General features: G+C 50.5%; 1 protein-coding gene across 1 annotated transcript in view; it reads right to left on the reverse strand.

Annotated features, from left to right (window-relative positions):
- EXOSC8 (exosome component 8) overlaps nucleotides 1-21,721 on the reverse strand; it is a 73,037-nt gene extending 51,316 nt beyond the window's left edge. Inside the window, exons 1-2 of the mRNA XM_040426103.1 lie at nucleotides 21,558-21,721; nucleotides 9,044-9,080 (exon numbers count right to left, since the gene is read on the reverse strand). Of these exons, the coding sequence (XP_040282037.1) occupies nucleotides 9,044-9,080; nucleotides 21,558-21,574 (54 nt within the window). The 5' untranslated portion in view covers nucleotides 21,575-21,721. The remainder of the gene's footprint in view (nucleotides 1-9,043; nucleotides 9,081-21,557) is intronic.

Below are 21,721 nucleotides of genomic sequence, written 5' to 3' on the forward strand. Positions count from 1 at the left end.
GCGGTAACCTCAGCAATAGCCAATCTGATAAAGCGGAGGAAAACCACCCTGGAGTCCGTCAACTCTAAGCGCGGACCTCCAGGAAACCCAAGAGACCGAACGTCGACAAGAGTCGGAGATCTCCAAGTAAAAACTGCAAGGCCCAAACAACGTCCAAATTGGTGAAGTGTTGAGCGAAAGGCAAACACCACCTTCAGAAGGAAGGAACGGGATGTAGAACAGCCCTGTCCTGGGAAAAGACAGAAGGCTCAGAACAAAAAGGGGGCCATTCAGGCACCCGTCAGAGACACGACTGATACAGAAACACAACCGTACAGGACAGGAGGGGTAGAGAGAACTTCTGTAACGGCTCCAAGGACAAGATTGGAGCGCCGAGAACTCAGTATGTAGTTCCCAGGGCGGTACCGAAGGACAGTACAGAGGAACCAAAGAGCCATTTCGAGTAAGAAGGTCTTGACAGGCCCAGAGGGCCGGGGAACGCGGGAAGAGGAAGAACAGCGCTGACACTGATACCTCAAGTAAAGGAATCCCAGTCCCAGGTCCAGGCCGGACTGGAAAAAAGACAGAACCATGGGGAGAGAAAAGTCAGAGTGGGGAATGCACAGCTTCCCACAGAACCCCAGATAAAAAAAAAAACCATAAATCTTACGACAGATCCTGGACGAAATACAGCCAGGAGCGGGCAGTAGCGAAACCGCTGGAGTCGCCTGGCAAGCGGGCGAAAAACCAAATGTGATCAGGCGCAGACCAGTAACACGGGCAGAAGTTGACAAACTGGTCCCGTCGGCCCCCGAGCAACGTTGTCCCGTATCCACCCGAGTGGGGGAGCAGAAGGACAGACGGAAAGGAACCAAAAGGGTCCGCCCAGCATCCGCCAGATGCCAGGACAAGACAGGCTATAGTCCATGCTGATGTAGCCATGTTCTACAGTCCCGGTGTAGGAGATCAAAGGATAATCTGGACCGAAAGGTAGTCCCCCCAAGTTACCGAGAAGGTAAGTCTACAGCAGGACCATTGTCTTAGAATGGACCACACACTCTGCACTCAGCGGGAGGACAGAACGCGGTAGACTCGATAAATCGGCACAGCTAATACAGCCAGTGTGAACAAGGGAGACAGTACGAGGCCAAAAGGAACACTGGAACCATCCACATGAACAACCATGCTCTCCCCAGAGGGGAGGACAGTGAAGGAACAACCTCTGAAGTCTGGCGGGACAGAAGCCACATCAGAGTGATCTGTACCGAGCGGCGGCCAAACAGAGCCGGCAAGATAAGGTAGTCGAGACAAAGGCCGGCATAACACCCTCCAACCGAACGGAGGAGTGGGCAACAGGGAAGCCATAGGACAGCTCAAAAGCAGAACCCTGCTACACTGTGAGATGCCCGGTTCACCGCCTCGCAGAGGAGAATACCCTGAAGAACCCAAGGCGGAGGTCCTCCGGACCTGGGTAATCGAGCACCCAAGAGAATTTGGGTGACCTTCCCGAGAAAAGCGGCCCGCACCTGGTAGCAGATCAGACTGTAGCGTAGAGGCGCCAAGAGGAAGGACTCATACCACACTACATCCGAAGAGGAGGAAATTGCAGCAGGCAAGGGAACCGCAGTCCTGCCAGAGCCAACGAAGAATTCAAGGGGCGATCCAGACAACCGCACTCTCGACCATGTGACCACTAGCGCAGGGAAGCAATACCGCGGAAGGACGAATGGGCACGCATCTAGGAACCACGAACATTCCCTGGGATGAAGGGCCAACTAAATGAATGAGTACCACCCAGCTCCGTGCAGCAGAGAGCAAGTAGAGCCCGTCCGGGTCAGGTGGACAGAATGAACTCCTTAGAGACGAGTGCAAGGTTTGTGGCAGGCATCGTATCCCAAGAAAACAAAAGTATGCCGCAGGAAGTAGATGAGGCATACGTACGAGCAGCCCGTAAGCAGTGAGAAGGCCAACCCACCTACAGGAGGAGAAGGCATACACGGCCCAAACAACGCACAAGAACGTCCGCTCACTGCAAAAGGTTAATTTAGCGAGAAAGGGGGGGGCTCGCCACAGAGTGCCACAGCATGTACGGAATTGCAAAGTGCAACCTGAAAGGGAGTTATGCACAAGCCTAGTATAGCATGCGATGGAACGCAAGCAGTCCGCCCCGAAAAGGGGGGAAATTGTATCTGGCAAACTACAGTCGGCAAGAGTGCAAAGGCCGGTCCCAAAAGGGAGTGATGCCTAAGGCCGTACCTACTTCAGAGAAGCAGGACATACCCTATAATCCAGCAGGAACGCAGAAGGTCCACCTAGTGAAAGGGGAACATGCACAGGGGTATCCTAGCATTAAGTGAATGTGCAATAATACACCAACACTGAACTTAGCGAGAGTGCAACTACTCTGCCAATGAAGGGGGACATGTACAAGTCCAGCACAGCCATACAAGGACAGCCGTGAATCTCATGAGCGTGCCAAACTCTGCTCATGGGATGAGGGGTGGTCACGCACAAGGCCAGCACCGTATCCCAATGGAAGCGCAAGCATTCCACCCATATTAGAGGGCCATTCTCATGGGCAGCAATGTATCCGGTGAGAGTGTAGCATGCCGCCCAGAAAAAAGGGGGGTAAAGCACATGGCCAGCATCTCATCCAGGGAGAGTGCGAGCACACCGCCATGCATGGGAGTCATACACATGGCCAGCAACGTACTGGCGAAAGACAAACACAGTCAGTAAGAATGTGTGCATGTCGCCTGAGGAAGGAAGGCATGCCCCTGGCTGGCAGCGAATCCAGCAAGAGTGCGTACACCGCCCACGGAAGAGGGGTCATGCATATGGCCGACAGCGGATCCAGCGAGAGTGCAAGCACCCTGCCATGTATGGGGTACATGCACATGGCCAGCAACGTACCTGCGAGGAAACAACCACAGACAGAGGGATGTATGTATGCTGCCTGAGGGAAGGAGGCATACCCAAGGCCGGCAGGAATCCAATGAGACTGTAGCATACCACCTATGAAATGGCCGGCAGCGAAACCAGTGAGAGTGCAGCATAGTAACATAGTACATAAGTGCATCATAGCACATCAGTGAGAGTGCAGCATTCCGCCTATGGAAGGGGGTCGTGCACATAGCCAGTACCGTATCCGGTGAGAGTGCAGTATTCCGCCTAAAAAGGGGGGTCATGCACATGATCGGCAACAGATCCAGTGAGAGTGCTGCGTTCCGCCCAGGAAGGGAGTCACACACACATGGCTGGCTCACGCACATGGCCGGCAGCGAATCCAGTGAGTGCTGCGTTCCGCCCATGGAAGGGGGTCACGCACATGGCCGGCAGCAAATCCAGAGAGAGTGCAGCGTTCCGCTTATGGAAGGGAGTCGTGCACATGGCCAGCACCGTATCCGGTGAAGGTGCAGTATTCCGCCTAAGAAGGGGGTCATGCACATGGCCAGCCGGCAGCCAGGGAGAGTGCAGTATCCCGCCTAGGAGGGGGGGGGGGATGCACATGGCAGGCACCATAACTGGAGAGAAGATGAATGCTGCCTACGGAAGGGCCGCATGCACTTGGCCAGCGCCGTATCCTGGAAGATGCAAGAAAACCGCCTAAAAGGGGAAATGCCCTAGCAGCGACGCAGGCTGGGAGCGCAACACCATGCCGCCTGTGGAAAGAGGTCATGCAGACATGCAGCACTACTGATGAGGCTGCAGCGTCCTGCGCAGTCCAATAGAAATCAGTGATCTATTATTATTTATTTTATTATTATAATTATAATTTTTTTTTTTTTTTTTTTTATATATATATATATTTAAAACACAGCCTCTCCAAGGCTAAAGGGGAGCCACCATATATGGGCACCTGAGAAAAAAAGGGGGGCCAACTTTACAGACCCATTTGGGAGCCGGCCTGTACCCAAAGGGTTAACAGGGATCCGGCCTGGAGGGCGGCGTGCGATCCCCTGGGGGCGGAGGAACCTCCAGGCGGGAAGAATTCGCGCCTGGAGAGGTTCCCGCCCCCTCCACCAGAGACCGGAATATTGCGGCCTAGTAGGCCGCGAAGCCGGGGGCTAAATTTGCGGCGCCCGGCCCGTTATACCGCCGGGACCTGAGGCGGAATGGCGCTTTAAACCGGCCGCGGGAGCCCACCCCGCGGGTCGGTCGGAATTGCGGCCCAGCAGGCCGCGAAGCCTAGGACCAAATTTGCTGAGCCCTGGCGACCGGCACCGATGGTCGGACGGGGCCTGCTGGGGCATAGTCAAGCCCAATGCCGGCCGCGGGAGCCCACCCCGCCGGCCGGAAGAGACAGGGACCCGAAAAGGCGGTTTGCCGGCCGCGGGAGCCCACCCCGCCGGCCGGAAGAGACAGGGACCCGGAATGGCGGTTTGCCGGCCGCGGGGGCCCACCCCGCCGGCCGGAAGAGACAGGGACCCGGAATGGCGGTTTGCCGGCCGACTCGGCCGCACCGGAATATTAGTGCTGTCCGGAGGCGAGGCCTTACTCCACTGCAGCGTCCTGCACTCTCCGGTAAGGCCCAATGTGATCAGGCGAGATGGGGGGGGACCCAAAGACGGGGTGCCCGTGAGGAGAAGGCAGGCGACGGCTGACAGCCACTAGCTGCATGTACTATGAGGGCCAGGAAAAAAGGGGGGAGGGGAGGCAGGGAGCAGATTGCCGCTCTGCGGCACCCCAGGAGCCAGCCTAGATCCAGCAGGGGACTAGAGGCCCAGTATGGGGGTCAGGCACGCAGGAGACCAGGGTGGGGGACGTAGGGCTGGAGAAGCCTCTCTCTTACCACAGCCGTCTTCACCCTCGGTCCATTCCAGCAGAGTCGCCCCTTCAGCTACTGGCACCGTAGTGGCAGGACGCTGGAAGAGGGACTTGGCGTGCGGGCGACCCTTGCGCTGGCGGGATGTGGGGGAGCGAGGCTGCCCTGATCCACCTTGCCTTCTGTGGGGGAGGCAGCAGTGCGGATGACCGGCACTGGCGCAGCTCAACCCCGGGAGAACAGAGAGGTCTAGTGCGACTCTGTTATCCCTGATGATCTGGAACAAAAAGAAATAAAAAAGTAAAAATCTAAAATTTAAACAAGGAGAAACCAGCCCTGCAGAGCAGGGAGTGTCTTGCCTCCTTGGACACTAAGCAAAAAACTGGCTGCCTTTCTCTCCAGGCTGAGGGTATAGCTGTGGAGGAGGGGCTTAACAGTCTTCACTTAGTGTCACGCCTCCTATGGAGATGAGCTATACCCAAGGTCTTCTGTGTCCCCCAAGGAAACTGGGCGAGAAAAAGAAAATGGCTGCACACCATTATACATACAAACAATAGAGCTAACAAATGGGGATCATTCTAAATAAAAGTGGCACAATACCTACTATAAATGAGTCAATGGAAGCTCTTAGCGCACATATTTGATCAAACGTGTGTCGGGCCCATCTACCATGCGCCAAGGTGGCTTCTGCAGATGGGTCCCTAACACTAGTATACAGCCTCTCTTGGACTTACCCAAGCCTACAATATTCAGGGCAGTGTAGGAACCAGCTAGTGCTACATAAGTACTCTGCTCAGAAGTCCCAGCTAGATGGGCGTGTTCAGTCTAAACGCCTGGTAGATGGGCCCGACACACGTTTGATCAAATATGTGCGCTAAGAGCTTCCATTGACTCATTTATAGTCGGTATGATACCACTTATTTAGAATGATCCCCACTGCTTAGCTTTATTATTTTTAATGGATGGCCCCTTCATGTGCGGTATCCCCTACCTTCATCTCCTCTAGCAGTCTGCTGATTGGATGCAGGAGCTGTCACTCACAGCAGGGGTTGAGGTTGGAGAGCACTCAGGGCACTGCACATGAAAGGACCACCTCCATGTGATTTCGGCACTGGGGGAACAAAACTTGCGGACTCCTCGGTCAGGTAACCTGCATGCCCATCTTATGAAGCATATTTACAGCGCTCCCCATGTCATCTATATGGTGCTAATGATGGCCAGAGGGTAGAGAAAGGCGCTCATAGGGTGAGTATGTTCAATCTGGAAAATCCACTAAAAAAGGTTTTGTTTGCTCACCTGTTGTGATTGCACCTAATTGGGTGCAACCCTAGTGACAGTTGTTTCTAGTGACAGTTCACAGTTGGTGCAGCCCAGATCTCTCCAAATCCCTTGGGTGGGAGCCACCCCACCACTCGGGTTTGACAGTGGGAACAAGAAGAAAGGACGCTTGACTATTTCGGTCTAACGTATAGACAGTAGGAGGCGCACTATCACAACTGGATAATTAGTATTTTTCAGGTTTATTGGTAGACAACGTGTTTCAGGGTACTTCTGACCCCTTTATCAAGGCGGAGGTTTTTAGGTTGTTGGTCAAAAACCTTATGTTGGCGGTGCCGGCGGCACGGCTGGTGTATCGGCAGCATGAGGAGAACGCGGACACACCTTGGTGTGTCAGCGTTCACCTCGTGCTGCCGATACACCAGCCGTGCCGCCGGCGCCGCCAACATAAGGTTTTTGACCAACAACCTAAAAACCTCCGCCTTGATAAAGGGGTCAGAAGTACCCTGAAACACGTTGTCTACCAATAAACCTGAAAAATACTAAATTATCCAGTTGTGATAGTGCACCTCCTACTGTCCATACGTTCGACCAAAATAGTCAAGCGTCCTTTTTTCTTGTTCCCATCTATATAGTGCTATCAGAAGATTTGTATGGCCAACCTGCTGACAGACTCCCTCCGGGCTTCCAGCACACCACTTTCTCAAGATCCATTTGCCCGTACACTTGCCGTCTACAGCGACCTCTTTGGCGTTAATGTAGAAGACAGCAGGGAGAGCTTCCCTAAGTGCTCCTGTTCTTACAGCAGACCGATCGGCCATTTAACCCTTTGATCAATGTGGTCCATGGCTCCCCTTTCGATGGAGTCACAGAGTTTCCCAGTGACTCAATCGGATTTTAGTGAACCTTTCCGCCGTCAACCTTGTTCAGTTGCCCTTACAGCAGCCTGACCATAATGCATTAGCACACAGGCACAAGGCTGCGGCTACACTGTGATCTTGGTTGCGACACCCGTCAATGGCAGGCATTGAACTGAATGGGGTCGCAGAGAAACTTGCAATTTGCTGTCACCAATACTCTAGCAGCGCTGTAGTAGCGCTGTGGTCCCGTTAAGTCTACTTTCACACTCGCATTTTGGTTTTCCGTTTGTGAGATCAGTCATGGGCTCTCACAAGCGGTCCAAAACGGATCAGTTTGCATTCTAATGCATTCTGAATGGAAAAGGATCCGCTCAGTTTGCATCAGTTCAGTCTCCATTCCGCTTTGGAGGCGGACACCAAAACACTGCTTACAGCGTTTTGGTGTCAGTCTGATGAAACCGAGTCAAACGGATCCGTCCTGGCACACAATGTAAGTCAATGGGGACGAATCAGTTTTCTCTGACACAATCTGGCACAATCGAAAACGGGTCCGTCCTCCATTGACTTTCAATAGTGTTCAAGATCCGTCTTGGCTATGTTACAGATAATACAAACGGATCCGTTCTGAACGGATGCAGACGTTTGTATTAGGCCTCTTTCACACTTGCGTTGTCCGGATCCGTCGTGCACTCCATTTGCCGGAGGTGCCCGCCGGATCCGTAACAACGCAAGTGAACTGAAAGCATTTGAAGACGGATCCGTCTTCAAAATGCTTTCATTGTTACTATGGCACCCAGGATGCTATTAAAGTCCTGGCTGCCATAGTAGTAGTGGGGAGCGGTATACTTACAGTCCGTGCGGCTCCCGGGGCGCTCCAGAATGACATCAGAGCGCCCCATGCACATGGAAGACGTGATCCATGCGACATGTCATCCATGCGCGTGGGGCTCCCTGACGTCACTCTGAAGCTCCCCGGGAGCCGCACAGACGGTAAGTATACTGCTCCCCCGCTCCCCACTACACTTTACCATGGCAAACAGGACTTTGGTTACCATGGCCTCCAGGACGCTATTCAGAAAAAGCTAAACGTCGGATCCGGTAATGCGCCGAAACGACGTTTAGCTTAAGGCCGGATCCGGATTAATGCCTTTCAATGGGCATTAATTCCGGATCCGGCCTTGCGGCAAGTGTTCAGGATTTTTGGCCGGAGCAAAAAGCGCAGCATGCTGCGGTATTTTCTCCGGCCAAAAAACGTTCCGTTCCGGAACTGAAGGCATCCTGATGCATCCTGAACGGATTTCTCTCCATTCAGAATGCATGGGGATAATCCTGATCAGGATTCTTCCAGCATAGAGCCCCGACGACGGAACTCTATGCCGGAAGAAAAGAACGCAAGTGTGAAAGAGCCCTAATCTGAACGGATCCATCCATGACAGATCCACACAAAACGGGAGTGTGAAAGCAGCCAAACTTGTCGTGCTGCACTTCCCTTGAGTTCAACGGATGCACTGCTACACAGTGATCTCGTATCTCTGCTAAGATCGCTATGTTGCCCCAGTCTTAATATACTATAATTAAAGAGTAATCCTTTGAGATCCTAAATGAGATTAAAATGTAATAAAAAAAAAAAAATAAGGATTTAAAAAGGGGTTGTCTCATCTCGGCATTACTAAGGCGGTAACCCCTGACCACAGGTGGTGGGGAAATAGTGGAGCGGCCCAGCGCTGTGCTGTTTCAGCAGCTCCCGTTGCAGTGAATGGGAACTAGAGAAATAGCGTAGCACAGCAGGCTATACCGTGTCCGAGTTAGGGGAGCAGCATAGCCTGCTGTGCTACGCTGTTTCTCTAGTTCCCATTCACTGCAACGGGAGCTGCTGAAACAGCTGAGCGCTGGGCCGCTGCCCTGTTCCCGGCCGGGAGGTGGTTGGGACTTAGTCTCATGCGCCTTAGTAATGGCGAGATGAGACAACCCACATCATGCATATTGTGCACAAAAACACGGATAGGCTAATGGGCCTCCCATGAAATAATCCCCAATGTGTGTCTGACATGGAAAATAGATTGTGGGACAGGAAATAATGTGAGATGACGATCGCTGTACTGCGCTGCACAATATGTTGGCGTTATATACGCAGCAGGAACTGAAAATACATTTTACTTACTAGAAACTTCCTGTAATATTCTAGCGGTTCCACTGTCCTGTTGGAAAGAAGACAATGATGTCAGAAGGTTAGAAAGTCAATGCCCATCTCTGCAGGACAGGAACATCCCTTTACTTCCCCCTGCAACGCACTGGATCAGTCACATATAGACAGACACCAAGACAACACCTGGTTTTACTGGAAATCAGAGCAGTCCAGGGTTCGAAAAATATGGCCGCTTTATTCCAAAAACAGCGCCACACCTGTCCATGGGTTCTGCCAGCTCCTGCAGCCCAGCTCCATTGAAGTGAATAGGGCTGAGCTGCAATACCACACACAACCAGGTGTGGTGCTGTTTTTGCAAGGCAGCCATCTTCTTGTAGCCATGGACAACCCCTCTCATGTCTGCACCTAAATCCGTCAGCACAGTTCATTACAGCGGAGGTCGGGCAGAAACCCACAGCATTATAAATCATTGGAATGGCGCAAGTCCCTGTCACAAGAGTAGCGTTCAGGCCGGGAAATGACGCTTACTCATGGAGCGTGTTTCCCAGAATGAACACGCTCCATGAAACTGGCCTAAGGGTCTGACCACGCAGCGCGGTCATGTGGGGTTTGGGACGTGGCTGAACTGGTCCCTAATTAAACCAATGAGGTCACACTGTTTGGCCGGTTTGCAGTGTTAATAGCAGCACGGCCCCTGCAATACCGCCTGGTCATTAACAATGCAGGCCGGCCTAAACAGTGCAGTCTCAGTTTAATTAGGCACTAGTGCCGCCTGTACGGCCACGCAATTTTTGGTCGCGCCCCGACCACCACATAACCGTGCTGTGTGGTCGGACCCTAAGACCTATTTCACACGAGCGCGGCGGATTGGTTCAGGATGCGTTCAGTGAAACTCGCACCATTTTGAAAGCAAGTTCAGTCAGTTTTGTCTGCGATTGCGTTCAGTTTTTTCAGCGCGGGTGCAATGCGTTTTGAGGCTTTTTTTTAATGCGCGTGATAAAAAAAACTAAAAAACAAACCATCAGTAAAAAAACGCATCACATCCGCACTTGCTTGCGGATGCAATGTGTTTTTCACTGAAGCCTCATTCACTTCTATGGGGCCAGGGCTGCGTGAAAAACGCAGAATATAGAACATGCTGCATTTTTCACGCAACGCAGAAGTGATGTGTGAAAGAAAAAGAAAAAGAAAAAAAACACTCATGTACACAGACCCATTGAAATGAATGGGTCAGGATTCAGTGCGGGTGCTGTGCCTTCATTTCACGCATTGCACCCGCGCAGGAAAACTCGCTCGTGTGAAACAGGCCTAAAGGTCCTTTTTCCTAACGACAATCAGGCAGATAACCAGGAATGAGAGAGTTTGTAGAAACGCTTGTTCCTGATAATTGCCCGTGTAGAGCTTCTTTTACGCAGACCAATATACCAGGCAATTATCGTGAATGCACTAAACAACCCTATCACCCCAATAATTACCTGAGGGTCCGAGGGGATAAGAGCTGCATTTACATCATGGGGACAAGCCAACACTAGAGCGATCACTTGTCCCCATAGAGGATCACTGTTCCTGGGCAGCAGATGGCGGTTTACACAGTACAATCTGCTGCACAGGGACGATGATTTTGATGCCAAGCAATTTTCCTATTACTCTTTTTAAGTAGGAAAAAAAAATGCAGCTACTTGCGAACTAGAGGGGTACGACCACACGGTCAGATTTCCTGAAGTCGTATCTGTCCTTTCTCACCTTTTATGATGCACTCCTGATTTTTGCTTCCAAAACTGCATCAGGAAACCTGACCACATGGTCGTACTCTAGTAGCGGCCTGAGGGAACGCGAAAACCCACCGCTTATATTCCAGCAAATTCGGAAGGCGTGCCACGCAGATTTGGATTTACAATTCCACACTGCAGATTTATATACGGGAAATCCACAGCACATCTGCTCTGTGTAATCCTGTCCCCTACAATGCAGCACTTCACCGCTGCAGCCTGGCTGTCTAGATCACCTGGGCACGGATGGGGCACTTATCAGAAGATCCTGGTACCCATGACTGGTTAAGTGGGATCACTAGGACAAAGCACGGTGGCCCAGAGGTTCGTTCTGTCTGCAGGACTGGGGTCCGAATCCAACCAAGGGCAACATCTGCATGGAGTTTATAGGTTAGCCATTATTGACAACTTTTCAGATTAGTGACCTGTGAGGGGAAGGGTCACGGGAAGGGTCACGGTGCGCGCAGCTAGATTTTTTTTCAAGTGGTAAACCCGCCCCTTTTTATATGCCACACCCCTACAGTACAGTAAACTCTCCGATCATGTCCCATTTTGACATTGGCACACCCTTTTAAGCCTCTTTCACACTACCGTATTTTTTTTCCGTTTTGCGGGCCGTTTTTTGCGGTCCGTATACGGAACCATTCATTTCAATGGGTCCGCAAAAAAACTTAATGTACTCTGTATGCATTCTTTTTCCGTGTTTCTGTATCTCCGTTCAAAGATAGAACATGTCCTATATTTGGCCGCAAATCACGTTCCGTAGCTCCATTAAAGTCAATGGGTTCGCAAAAAAAACTGAATGCCTACAGAAATGCATCCGTATGTCTTCCGTATCCGTTCAGTTTTTTGCAGAACCATCTATTGAAAATGTTATGCCCAGCCCAATTTGTTCTATGTAATTACTGTATAGTGTATATGCCAAACGGAAAAATGGAACGGAAAAACGGAACGGAAACACAACGGCAGATTTGGCAAGTATGATGAGTTTCCTATGGGGTACTCCAGTTCTCCCACTCTCAAAAAAAATTGGATTTTTTGTGCTTACCTTTAAAATCCTTTTCTCGCTGAGTTCATTGGGAGACACAGGAGACCATGGGTATAGCTGCTGCTGCCACTAGGAGGCGACGTTTAGCAAAAAAGTGTTAGCGCCTCCTCTCAGCTATACCCCTCCTGCATACAATGAGCTAATCAGTTTTGTACAAAAGCAGTAGGAGCAGCCAGGAGAAGCCAACCGAAAGCAAGAACCAGAACAGAAGTGAAGATGGGTCAGAATGAGGACAGGTGGGACCCATCTGGAAGATCCAGCAATGTACTTACTGGGTGGGTGCTGTGTCCCCCAATTAACTCAACAAGAAAAGTATTTTACAGGAAAGCAGAAAAAAAATCTGATTTTCTCGCTCATATCATTGGGGGACACAGGATATTAGGGGACAATCTAAAGCAGAACCATGGGGAGGGAACAAAAGATCAAAAGCTATGGCTGGCCATGAGGTTCCGCGCAGAAATGCAGGGAAAGGATGCACAGGAACCTAGAAAAGGACAGGAAGAGCATGAACCAGGACGGCCAGCCAGAGAGGGTAAAGGATGCTGTGACTTAGACTGGGCAGAAGAGAAACGCCCAGTTAAATGAAGCCAACGGGCTGGAGATACTTCAGAAGATGTGGATAGTAGAACAGAATATCCATAAGAAGGATATGGCTCTTTGACGAATGAACATGATGTCTGGGAAGTACCTCTGGGTATTGAGGACCACAGAACTGGTGTTGAAGTCCGGAATGGAAGGCCAGGGCAGTTTGCATGACAATAGGCCCCATGGAAAGTGAGGGAGGTTCACCCAATAGAGAAATGGGTCTGCCGAATCCGGGTACATATGAGACCCGGCCACAAAGCGACAGAAGGACCCAGACAACACTCAACCAAATCTTTAAGTACCAGGAAGGCAGATTTCAAAACACAGAAAAAACATGGTAGCCAGGAAGGAACCAGCTGGGCAGAAGACAGAGGACCAGTCCTGGAGAGGCCTCCTAAGTAGGCGAGGAGACCTCTAAGGAATGGCCACAGTAGATATAAGCCACAATGGAACCTACTGGAGGAACCTACTAGAAAAAAAAACATGCTCAAACGGTGAGAGGACTGAAAGGAAAAAAACTGCGTCTTCAGGGACCAGTAAGATCCCAGCCATGCTACAGAGAGAAATGTTGCATAAGAGTACAGCCACGTGAATGTCCATCACTAGACAAAAGGGAGACTGCCAGATGCTGGCTCAAGGACAATATCATGAACGACACTAGACAGGCTAAGGAAGCAAAGCAGAGAGAGAGCAGCTGCACTGGGAAAAGAGAGCAGGCTACAACCAGTGAGAGCGTAGACGCTCCCCAGGAACATCTAGGGATGTAGCTATGAGTACACCCCTGGAAGCAGATTAGGAACAGCTCTGCAAAAAGAGAAAAAAACTCCAGAAGAAGTAATATGGTAGGAGGATGGCCCCAGGGCCGCAGAGGCTTGTTGTAAGAGAAGCCGTCTGACACACCGCAGACCAACCTTGCTGGACTGGCCAAAACTAACAGTAGGCTGCAGCAATGCCTACGCCAGAAACGTTGGGGGTGCGAAGATTCGTCAGAGAGCAACTCCCACCCAGAGGAATGTCCAAAGTGGCCAGAGATAGGAGAATACTCCACCCTAAGGGAAGGATAGTGGTGATGTCCAACTCCATAGAAGTATCAGAGAAAAAACTGTCATATAGAAAAAAGAAGTGGCAGTGAAGGCGCTCCAGAGCAATAAGACGCCAACCCAAGGAATATGGATACTAGTCAGGTAGACGGAAAACAGTAGCTTGGGTGCGAGTAACTAATCGCTTTGTGAAAAGGCACAGAGTAGAAAGGGTGTGGCGTTCCAGCCACGAATCCTCCATTAGGGTCCATTCATATGTCCGCAAAATGGGTCCGGATCTATTCCGCAGTAAATAGAACATGTCCTATTCTTGTCCGCAGGCACGGACAAGAAAAGGTATTTCTATTTAAAGTGCCGGCCATGTGTGGTCCGCAAAATGAAGAACGCACATGGCCGGTGTCCGTGTTTTGCGGATCCACAATTTTCAGATTGCAAAACACTTACGGATGTGTGAATGGACCCTTAGCGGTGACAACGAGTGACAGCACAACCGCTCATCTGGAGGGGAAAAACGTAGTCAATTCACAGTAAGTGCGCTGAATAGGTATGTCCGCTACAACTGGAAACGTCCGAGACAGTACATGATCTCCTAAGAGAGGCAATGCTGAAGCTGTTAGCGCCAATGATCCACTTGTGAAGGAAACAATACCATAGGTGAGCGTTACAGGAACAAGGGGGTTACACCAGCTGAAGAACCCCAGTCTAATGCCCACCAGAAGTGAGGTATGTATTAACTATAGCATCCTATGCTACTGCACAAACCCGGATTGGTGATGAACGCAATGCGGAAGAACATGCCATCATGAATGAATAAACGTGTAAGATGAGACACCGAGTGCCCGCAAATATGATGCCTGCCAGTGCCACGGCATCCACGGGTAGCAAAAAACGACTAGGAGAGCCGCCTGCGTGGAAATATATATACCATCACCACAACTAGTACCAACAGGCAAGTTCACCTATCAGGGTGGATAAAAATCAATGATTAAAAAAATAAAAATAAATCTGATTCTTTATTATATAAAATACTTTTTGGAGGAAAATATATTACCATCCAAAGGTTATTCCATCATGAAATAAAGATTATGTAGAATAAGGCTGTACAGTGATCCCTCAAGATACAATGGCCTCAGGATACAATATTTTCAACATACAACAGTCTTTTCTGACCCATCGTAAGTTGAAACCAGTCTCAGCATACAATGCCTCAGACCCAACGAATCTTGTCCACTTCTCTGGTACAATAGCTGTATTAGTTACTAGTTAGCAGCTATTCCAGACTGTTATATGTAAAGACTTGTTTTATCCGTCTTAGGCTACTTTCACACTAGCGTTCGGGGCTCCGCTTGTGAGCTCCGTTTGAAGGCTCTCACAAGCGGCCCCGAACGGATCCGTCCAGCCCTAATGCATTCTGAATGGATGCGGATCCGCTCAGAATTCATCAGTTTGGCACCGTTTGTCCTCCGCTCAGCAGGCGGACACCTGAACGCAGCTTGCAGCGTTCGGGTGTCCGCCTGGCCGTGCGGAGGCAAACGGATCCGTCCAGACTTACAATGTAAGTCAATGGGGACGGATCCGTTTGAAGTTGACACAATATGGCTCAATTTTCAAACGGATCCGTCTCCCATTGACTTTCAATGTAAAGTCAAAACGGATCCGTTTGCATTATCATGAAAAAAAAAAAAAAAAAAAAATTATATATATATTTTTTTTTTTTTTTTTTTTTTTTTTTGTTCATGGTAATGCAAACGGATCCGTTCTGAACGGATCTAAATGTTTGCATTATAGGTGCGGATCCGTCTGGGCACATACCAGACGGATCCGACCTAAACGCAGGTGTGAAAGTAGCCTTAGTTATCTGCTTATTTTTCTTAAATCTTAATTTTCTCTTATCTTGGACGACATTTTGGGGCTGTGGAACCAATTACTCAACTTATAATGGTTTCAACATACAATGGTCGTCCTGGAACCAATTAATATTGTAACTTGAAGGACCATTGTATATGTTTAATTGTTTTGGTAAATAAATTCCATTAGTCCATTCACAATGTCATGCTCTTCCAGAGGTTTTTGTAAGATTATTGGGCAGTGTCTCTGCCTACAAGTTATCACACCCACCAATTAAATACACCGGGTAGTAATAAAGTGAAAGGAGCCCTAAGGCTACTTTCACACTAGCGTTCGGAGCGGATCTGTCTGATGTTTCATCAGACGGATCCGCTCCGATAATGCAGACGTTCGCATCCGTTCAGAACGGATGCGTCTGCATTAAAACTTAGAAAATTTTCTAAGTGTGAAAGTAGCCTGAGCGGATCCGTTCAGACTTTACATTGAAAGTCAATGGGGAACGGATCCGCTTGAAGATTGAGCCATATTGTGTCATCTTCAAGCGGATCCGTCCCCATTGACTTACATTGTAAGTCTGGACGGATCCGCTCGCCTCCGCACGGCCAGGCGGACACCCGAACGCTGCAAGCAGCGTTCAGGTGTCCGCTCACTGAGCGGAGCGGAGGCTGAACGCTGGCAGGCGGATGCATTCTCAGCGGATCCGCCTCCACTGAGAATGCATTGGGGCCAGACGGATGCGTTCGGGGCCGCTCGTGAGCCCCTTCAAACGGTGCGCACGAGCGGACACCCGAACGCTAGTGTGAAAGTAGCCTAACACATTTTACAAAATTCGATACCCAAACAATAGAACTACGGCTCCAATTAGAAGTACAAAAATTCTCTTTATTAAATAAACACAATCACATGGTCATAAAAACAGCAGTAAACGGGTATGTTGTAGTGAGGAAAGACCCGAGGAGGACCGGGGGATCGACACACATGGGCTCACATAAGTTAGTAAGGAGCGTCGCAACAAAGCCAGAAAAAGAAAAGAAAAAGTAACTCTGGATGGTTGGATCCAATGAGAAATATACATAGGCAGTGTTGAAATAAAGACAAGCTCAGAAAAAGTACCCAATATTAGTGCACCGGTCCCTCAGTCTCCTTGTCCCAACGCCGTTTCGCAGGCAACCTGGCTTCTTCCAGGGATTTTTCTGAGCTTGTCTTTATTTTTTATTTAATAAAGAGAATTTTTGTACTTATAATTGGAGCCGTAGCTCTATTGTTTGGGTATCGAAGTTATTATCACAGATGCTTTGTTTACTTTTGCAGTTCTCAAAACTGAATTTGACTCAGCAGAGATCACATGCCTCTTCTTCACAGCAAAAATGTTATGTGATACCTAGTGACTAGGCCCTTTACTTACCCCTACATGACCCTAAGGTGCTAGCTCACAGTGGGCTGCTTGACGCGTTTCCCCAAGTAAAAGAACTTGGTTCGTCAGGGGACTTTATATTCCCATAGCCGAAGGATGGTGGCTAAAGATTCTGGCGGTGACAGAGGCTGATGATATGGCATATCATCAGCCTCTGTCACCGCCAGAATCTTGTGGAAACGCGTCAAGCAGCCCACTGTGAGCTAGCACCTTAGGGTCATGTAGGGGTAAGTAAAGGGCCTAGTCACTAGGTATCTATAAGGATATCCGACCTGCAGCTCGCACTGATAACACATCTATCTCTTAAGGATATCTTCTAACCGTAAGTGCAATATCCGTCTTACCTATTATTTATAAATTATTCTCCCACTACCCTAACTCCAGAGGTGGGCTTAGCCTCTTTTTGTCTGGCATACAAAAATATACTATCATGGAATATTTGGAATGATGCTTCTTTTAATATAATTTAGTAAAAGTTAAATTTTAAATTGGTAGCTATAACCTTCTGTGATATTATTTTCTTACTGACTAGTGATTTAAATCAAATCCACCCTGTCACCTATAGAAGGGAGGGGGGGGGGGGGATGCGGCAGAAACTACTGTATACAAAGATAGGGCCGAAACAAGGTTAGGAGTAGAAAGTACAGATCCAACATCCGGTGCAAATGCACCATGTGAGGTAGGAAGCAACAAGGGAGCCATGACAGCTTTCAAAGTGAACCTAGGCACTGCCCCAGAGAAAGGGACCATACAGTCGCAGACACAGAGTATAGGGCTACGGCAAATACTCCACCTGAAAACGGAGAGCATACAGTAGAGAGCACTGCATCTAGCGACTGTGCGCCACTCCACCCGAGGTGGAAGCCATGCAGTAGTAGCCACAGCGGCTACTACTGACGCACAAAACCCCTAACCGGGTGGATGTGGGAGCTATCACAGTGCAGATGCTCCACCTATTGGGGGCGACAACTACCACCATTGTAGAGTGGATTCCAATCGGGACTTAAAGCACAAGAAGGTCGTGTTGTAGGGAAAACACCCTGAGCAAGCAGAGGTCGCCATGTACGCGCTCAATGCCAACACACAAAATATCTAGCTAATGAGAGAGGGATAATGTGGACACAGCGCAGTAACCAGTGGCTGTCCCATATTCCACCTACCGAGGAGAATAAGGCAATAGTAGGTGCCGTCGCTGCCAATACTCCACCTGTGAAAGGGGAGGAATAGGACGGGAAGTACAGACGGAGCTAGGACAAAGACTACGCTACGGCATAGCAGGCAGTGGTCAACGTTTGTGCAATCACTCCACCCATTAGCATGAAAACGCTACTTGAAGAAGGAGGAAACGGGATAGGAGATACAGTGTCCAGTGGTAGCGACTGCACCTGTGGAAGGGGAGGAATACGACCAGAAGTACGGGAGCCGGTGCTAGGACCAATGCTGCACCGTGACCTAGCGGGCACAGTCAGTAATCCTTCCACCCGACAGTGTGATTACCCAAACTGTAAAAGGAGTTAGTGCCCAGCAGTAGAGCCATTAGTCCGCCTGTGGAGGGGGAGGAATATGATAGGAGGCCCCAGATTTGGCACTAGTAGCACCATTTTAGTGTGGCGTGGTAGTAGGGGTGGGCGATATAGACGATATAGGCGATATGCGATTTAAATTTGTGCCACGATATGGATTTTGAGCATATCGCCTATATCGCCGGACCGCGATATGATCCTGAGCCGGCACAGTGGAGAAGGAGAGAGTCCCTCCCTCCCCACTGTGCGCGGCTGCCGCTGACCACCAATGACAAAAGAGGAGGAGGGGAGGGACTGACAGTAAATCATTGAGTTTTCACGATCTCAGTGAGCGCGTGAAAACTCAAATCCGATGGTATATTCTAACCCCCAGGCGTTACCATGGTGACAGGGACGCTTGCCTGGGGGTTAGACTATACAGGGCCACGCCGCTGACAGTAGAACATTTAAAAACTAATCAGTAACTTTAACTTTATTAATTGGTGATCTCTTTACTGTATACCTTACTAGGTCTTAGCTCCGGTAACAGCAGGCAGTGCGGGCGGGCGGCGCTCACTCACTGACGTCACGCGCCTGCTCCTCCCACTAGGCGGCGCAGGCGCGTGACGTCAGTGAGTGAGCGCCGCCCCCCGCACTGCCTGCTGTTATCGGAGCTAAGACCTAGTAAGGTATACAGTAAAGAGATCACCAATGAATAAAGTTAAAGTTACTGATTAGTTTTTAAATGTATTCCTGTGAGCGTCGGGGGGGGTGGGATGGATCTGTGGATGGCACCGTTTAGGGGAATGTCTGTGGATGGCACCGTTTAGGGGAGGGGGGGTGCCTGTGGATGGCACCGGTTAAGGGAGGGTGGGGTGCCTGTGGATGGCACCGTTTAGGGGAGGAGGGGGGAATCTGTGGATGGCACCGTTTAGGGGAGGAGGGATCTGTGGATGGCACCGTTTAGGGGGGGGGGGGATCTGTGGATGGCACCGTTTAGGGGAGGGGGGGGATCTGTGGATGGCACCGTTTAGGGGAGGGGGGGATCTGTGGATGGCACCGTTTAGGGGAGGGGGGGGATCTGTGGATGGCACCGTTTAGGGGAGGGGGGGGTCTGTGGATGGCACCATTTAGGGGAGGGGGGGATCTGTGGATGGCACCATTTAGGGGAGGGGGGGATCTGTGGATGGCACCATTTAGGGGAGGGGGGGATCTGTGGATGGCACCGTTTAGGGGAGGGAGGGGATCTGTGGATGGCACCGTTTAGGGGAGGGAGGGGATCTGTGGATGGCACCGTTTAGGGGAGGGAGGGGATCTGTGGATGGCACCGTTTAGGGGAGGGAGGGGATCTGTGGATGGCACCGTTTAGGGGAGGGAGGGGATCTGTGGATGGCACCGTTTAGGGGAGGGAGGGGATCTGTGGATGGCACCGTTTAGGGGAGGGAGGGGATCTGTGGGTGGCACCGTTTAGGGGAGGGGGGGGGGGATCTGTGGATGGCACCGTTTAGGGGGGGGGGGGATCTGTGGATGGCACCGTTTAGGGGAGGGGGGGATCTGTGGATGGCACCGTTTAGGGGAGGGGGGGGGGATCTGTGGATGGCACCGTTTAGGGGAGGGGGGGGGATCTGTGGATGGCACCGTTTAGGGGAGGGGGGGGATCTGTGGATGGCACCGTTTAGGGGAGGGGGGGGATCTGTGGATGGCACCGTTTAGGGGAGGGGGGGGATCTGTGGATGGCACCGTTTAGGGGAGGGGGGGGGGATCTGGGGATGGCACCGTTTAGGGGAGGTGGGGGATCTGTGGATGGCACCGTTTAGGGGAGGGGGATCAGCTCCCTGCTGCTGTGTGCACAAAGCACAGGGCAGCAGGGAGAGTGTAAAGTCCTATTCACCTTAATAGAGCTCTATTAGGGTGAATATGACAAGGGTTCTACGTTCTAGCCCTTAAGGAGACTAATGGTTATTAAATAAAAAGTAAAAAAAAGTTTAAACACGCCCCCCCAAATATAGAAAACAATATATTGCGATATATATCGCACATGCTTAAAATTATATCGCAATATAGATTTTAGGCCATATCGCCCACCCCTACGTGGTAGTCACAATATGCAAATATAGGCGGCCGCACTACACTTGTGGAAGGAAGCAAAGAGGCAGGTTACAGAATCCAGTAGAAGTGCAACTATTCTGCAACAGTACCATGCCCAGTGATAATGCCATCACTCCAGGGGTCAGAACATCCAGTGGTAATGCAATTATTCCGAGGTAAGGTAATGCGACAGCATGTACTAGCAGCAGGGTGGTGGTGAGGCTGGAGTAGAGGGGTCAGCCGCAGACAGGCAGGTGACCCCAAGGCTGGTGGGAGGCAGGGGAGCTGGGCTGACCTGGTCCACTTTGCCTTCTTGGGGGAGGTCGGGCGGTGAGGGAACCGACACCAGCCTTCCTCCCCGGGTAAACAGAGAGGCTGGGCGTCTGTTCCCTGTACCTAAAGAGGAAAAAAGGTAAAATAAAATAGGCAGTTACGTGCCTAGTGTCACCACCTAGTGGCAGCAGCAGCTATACCCATGGTCTCCTGTGTCCCCTAATGATACGAGCGAGAAACTGCAAAAGTGCCGCCCCCCCCAAAGTGAATGTGATGAGTGACGGCAATCTCTGTACAGCGCTGCAGAATATGTAGGTGCTATATAAAATAAAATGGTAAATAAATGCCCGTTCAGTGGGGTTCAGACATTGGTACCCTACAAATGATGAGAAAGCAGGGCGCTGCACTCTAGACACATTGGGGGGCATTTACACATCTTTGAGTCCCCCCCCCCCCCCCCCGGTGCAGCCGAGGGAAGAGCCTAATTTATGAGCAGCTTCGCCAGTCCGTCCGTCTGGTGTACAACCTACTAAAGCCCCTGACCGGAGTATTTTTTCACCAACATTTACACCTGTTTCCTGCTGAAAATGTTAGAAAATTTGTCCGGGACGATGTTCCGACCCCTGTTATGCCCCTGCCACCGCCTGACCAATCCCAAGTAGCGAGGAAGGTGTAAAAACACCCATGCGACAAAATATTATCGCAAAGTCGCAAAAAGGGGTCTTACGCAAAAAGCTAGCAAAAAAATGTTAGCAAATGACCCCCATCGTCCAAAGTAGTATATGGTCCCAGTGCTCCACCATTCACTCATTTATTGTGATCTATCAGGGTCCCTGCAGTCAGACCCCCGCCATATAATGGTGCTGTATCCAAGCAGTCCATATGGAAAGGCCCCCTTTAAGCTGCCCCATGTGCCCACATAATGCCCCGCACACTGCACGTGGGTGGGGGTAAGAACTCACTTGTATCCGGCAGCCATTCCTTCACTTCCAACATGTGTCAGGGGAGAAGAAGACTACACACAGGGAACATACAAGAGGCGCTGCAGGGAACGTATGTACAGAGGCAATGGCTCCGGCCGCGCTCACAGGAAGTCGCGCACATGTGCTGCCTGGAAACACGCACT

The sequence above is a fragment of the Bufo bufo genome, chromosome 3 (genome assembly GCF_905171765.1).
Source record: "Bufo bufo chromosome 3, aBufBuf1.1, whole genome shotgun sequence".
NCBI lineage: Eukaryota > Metazoa > Chordata > Amphibia > Anura > Bufonidae > Bufo > Bufo bufo.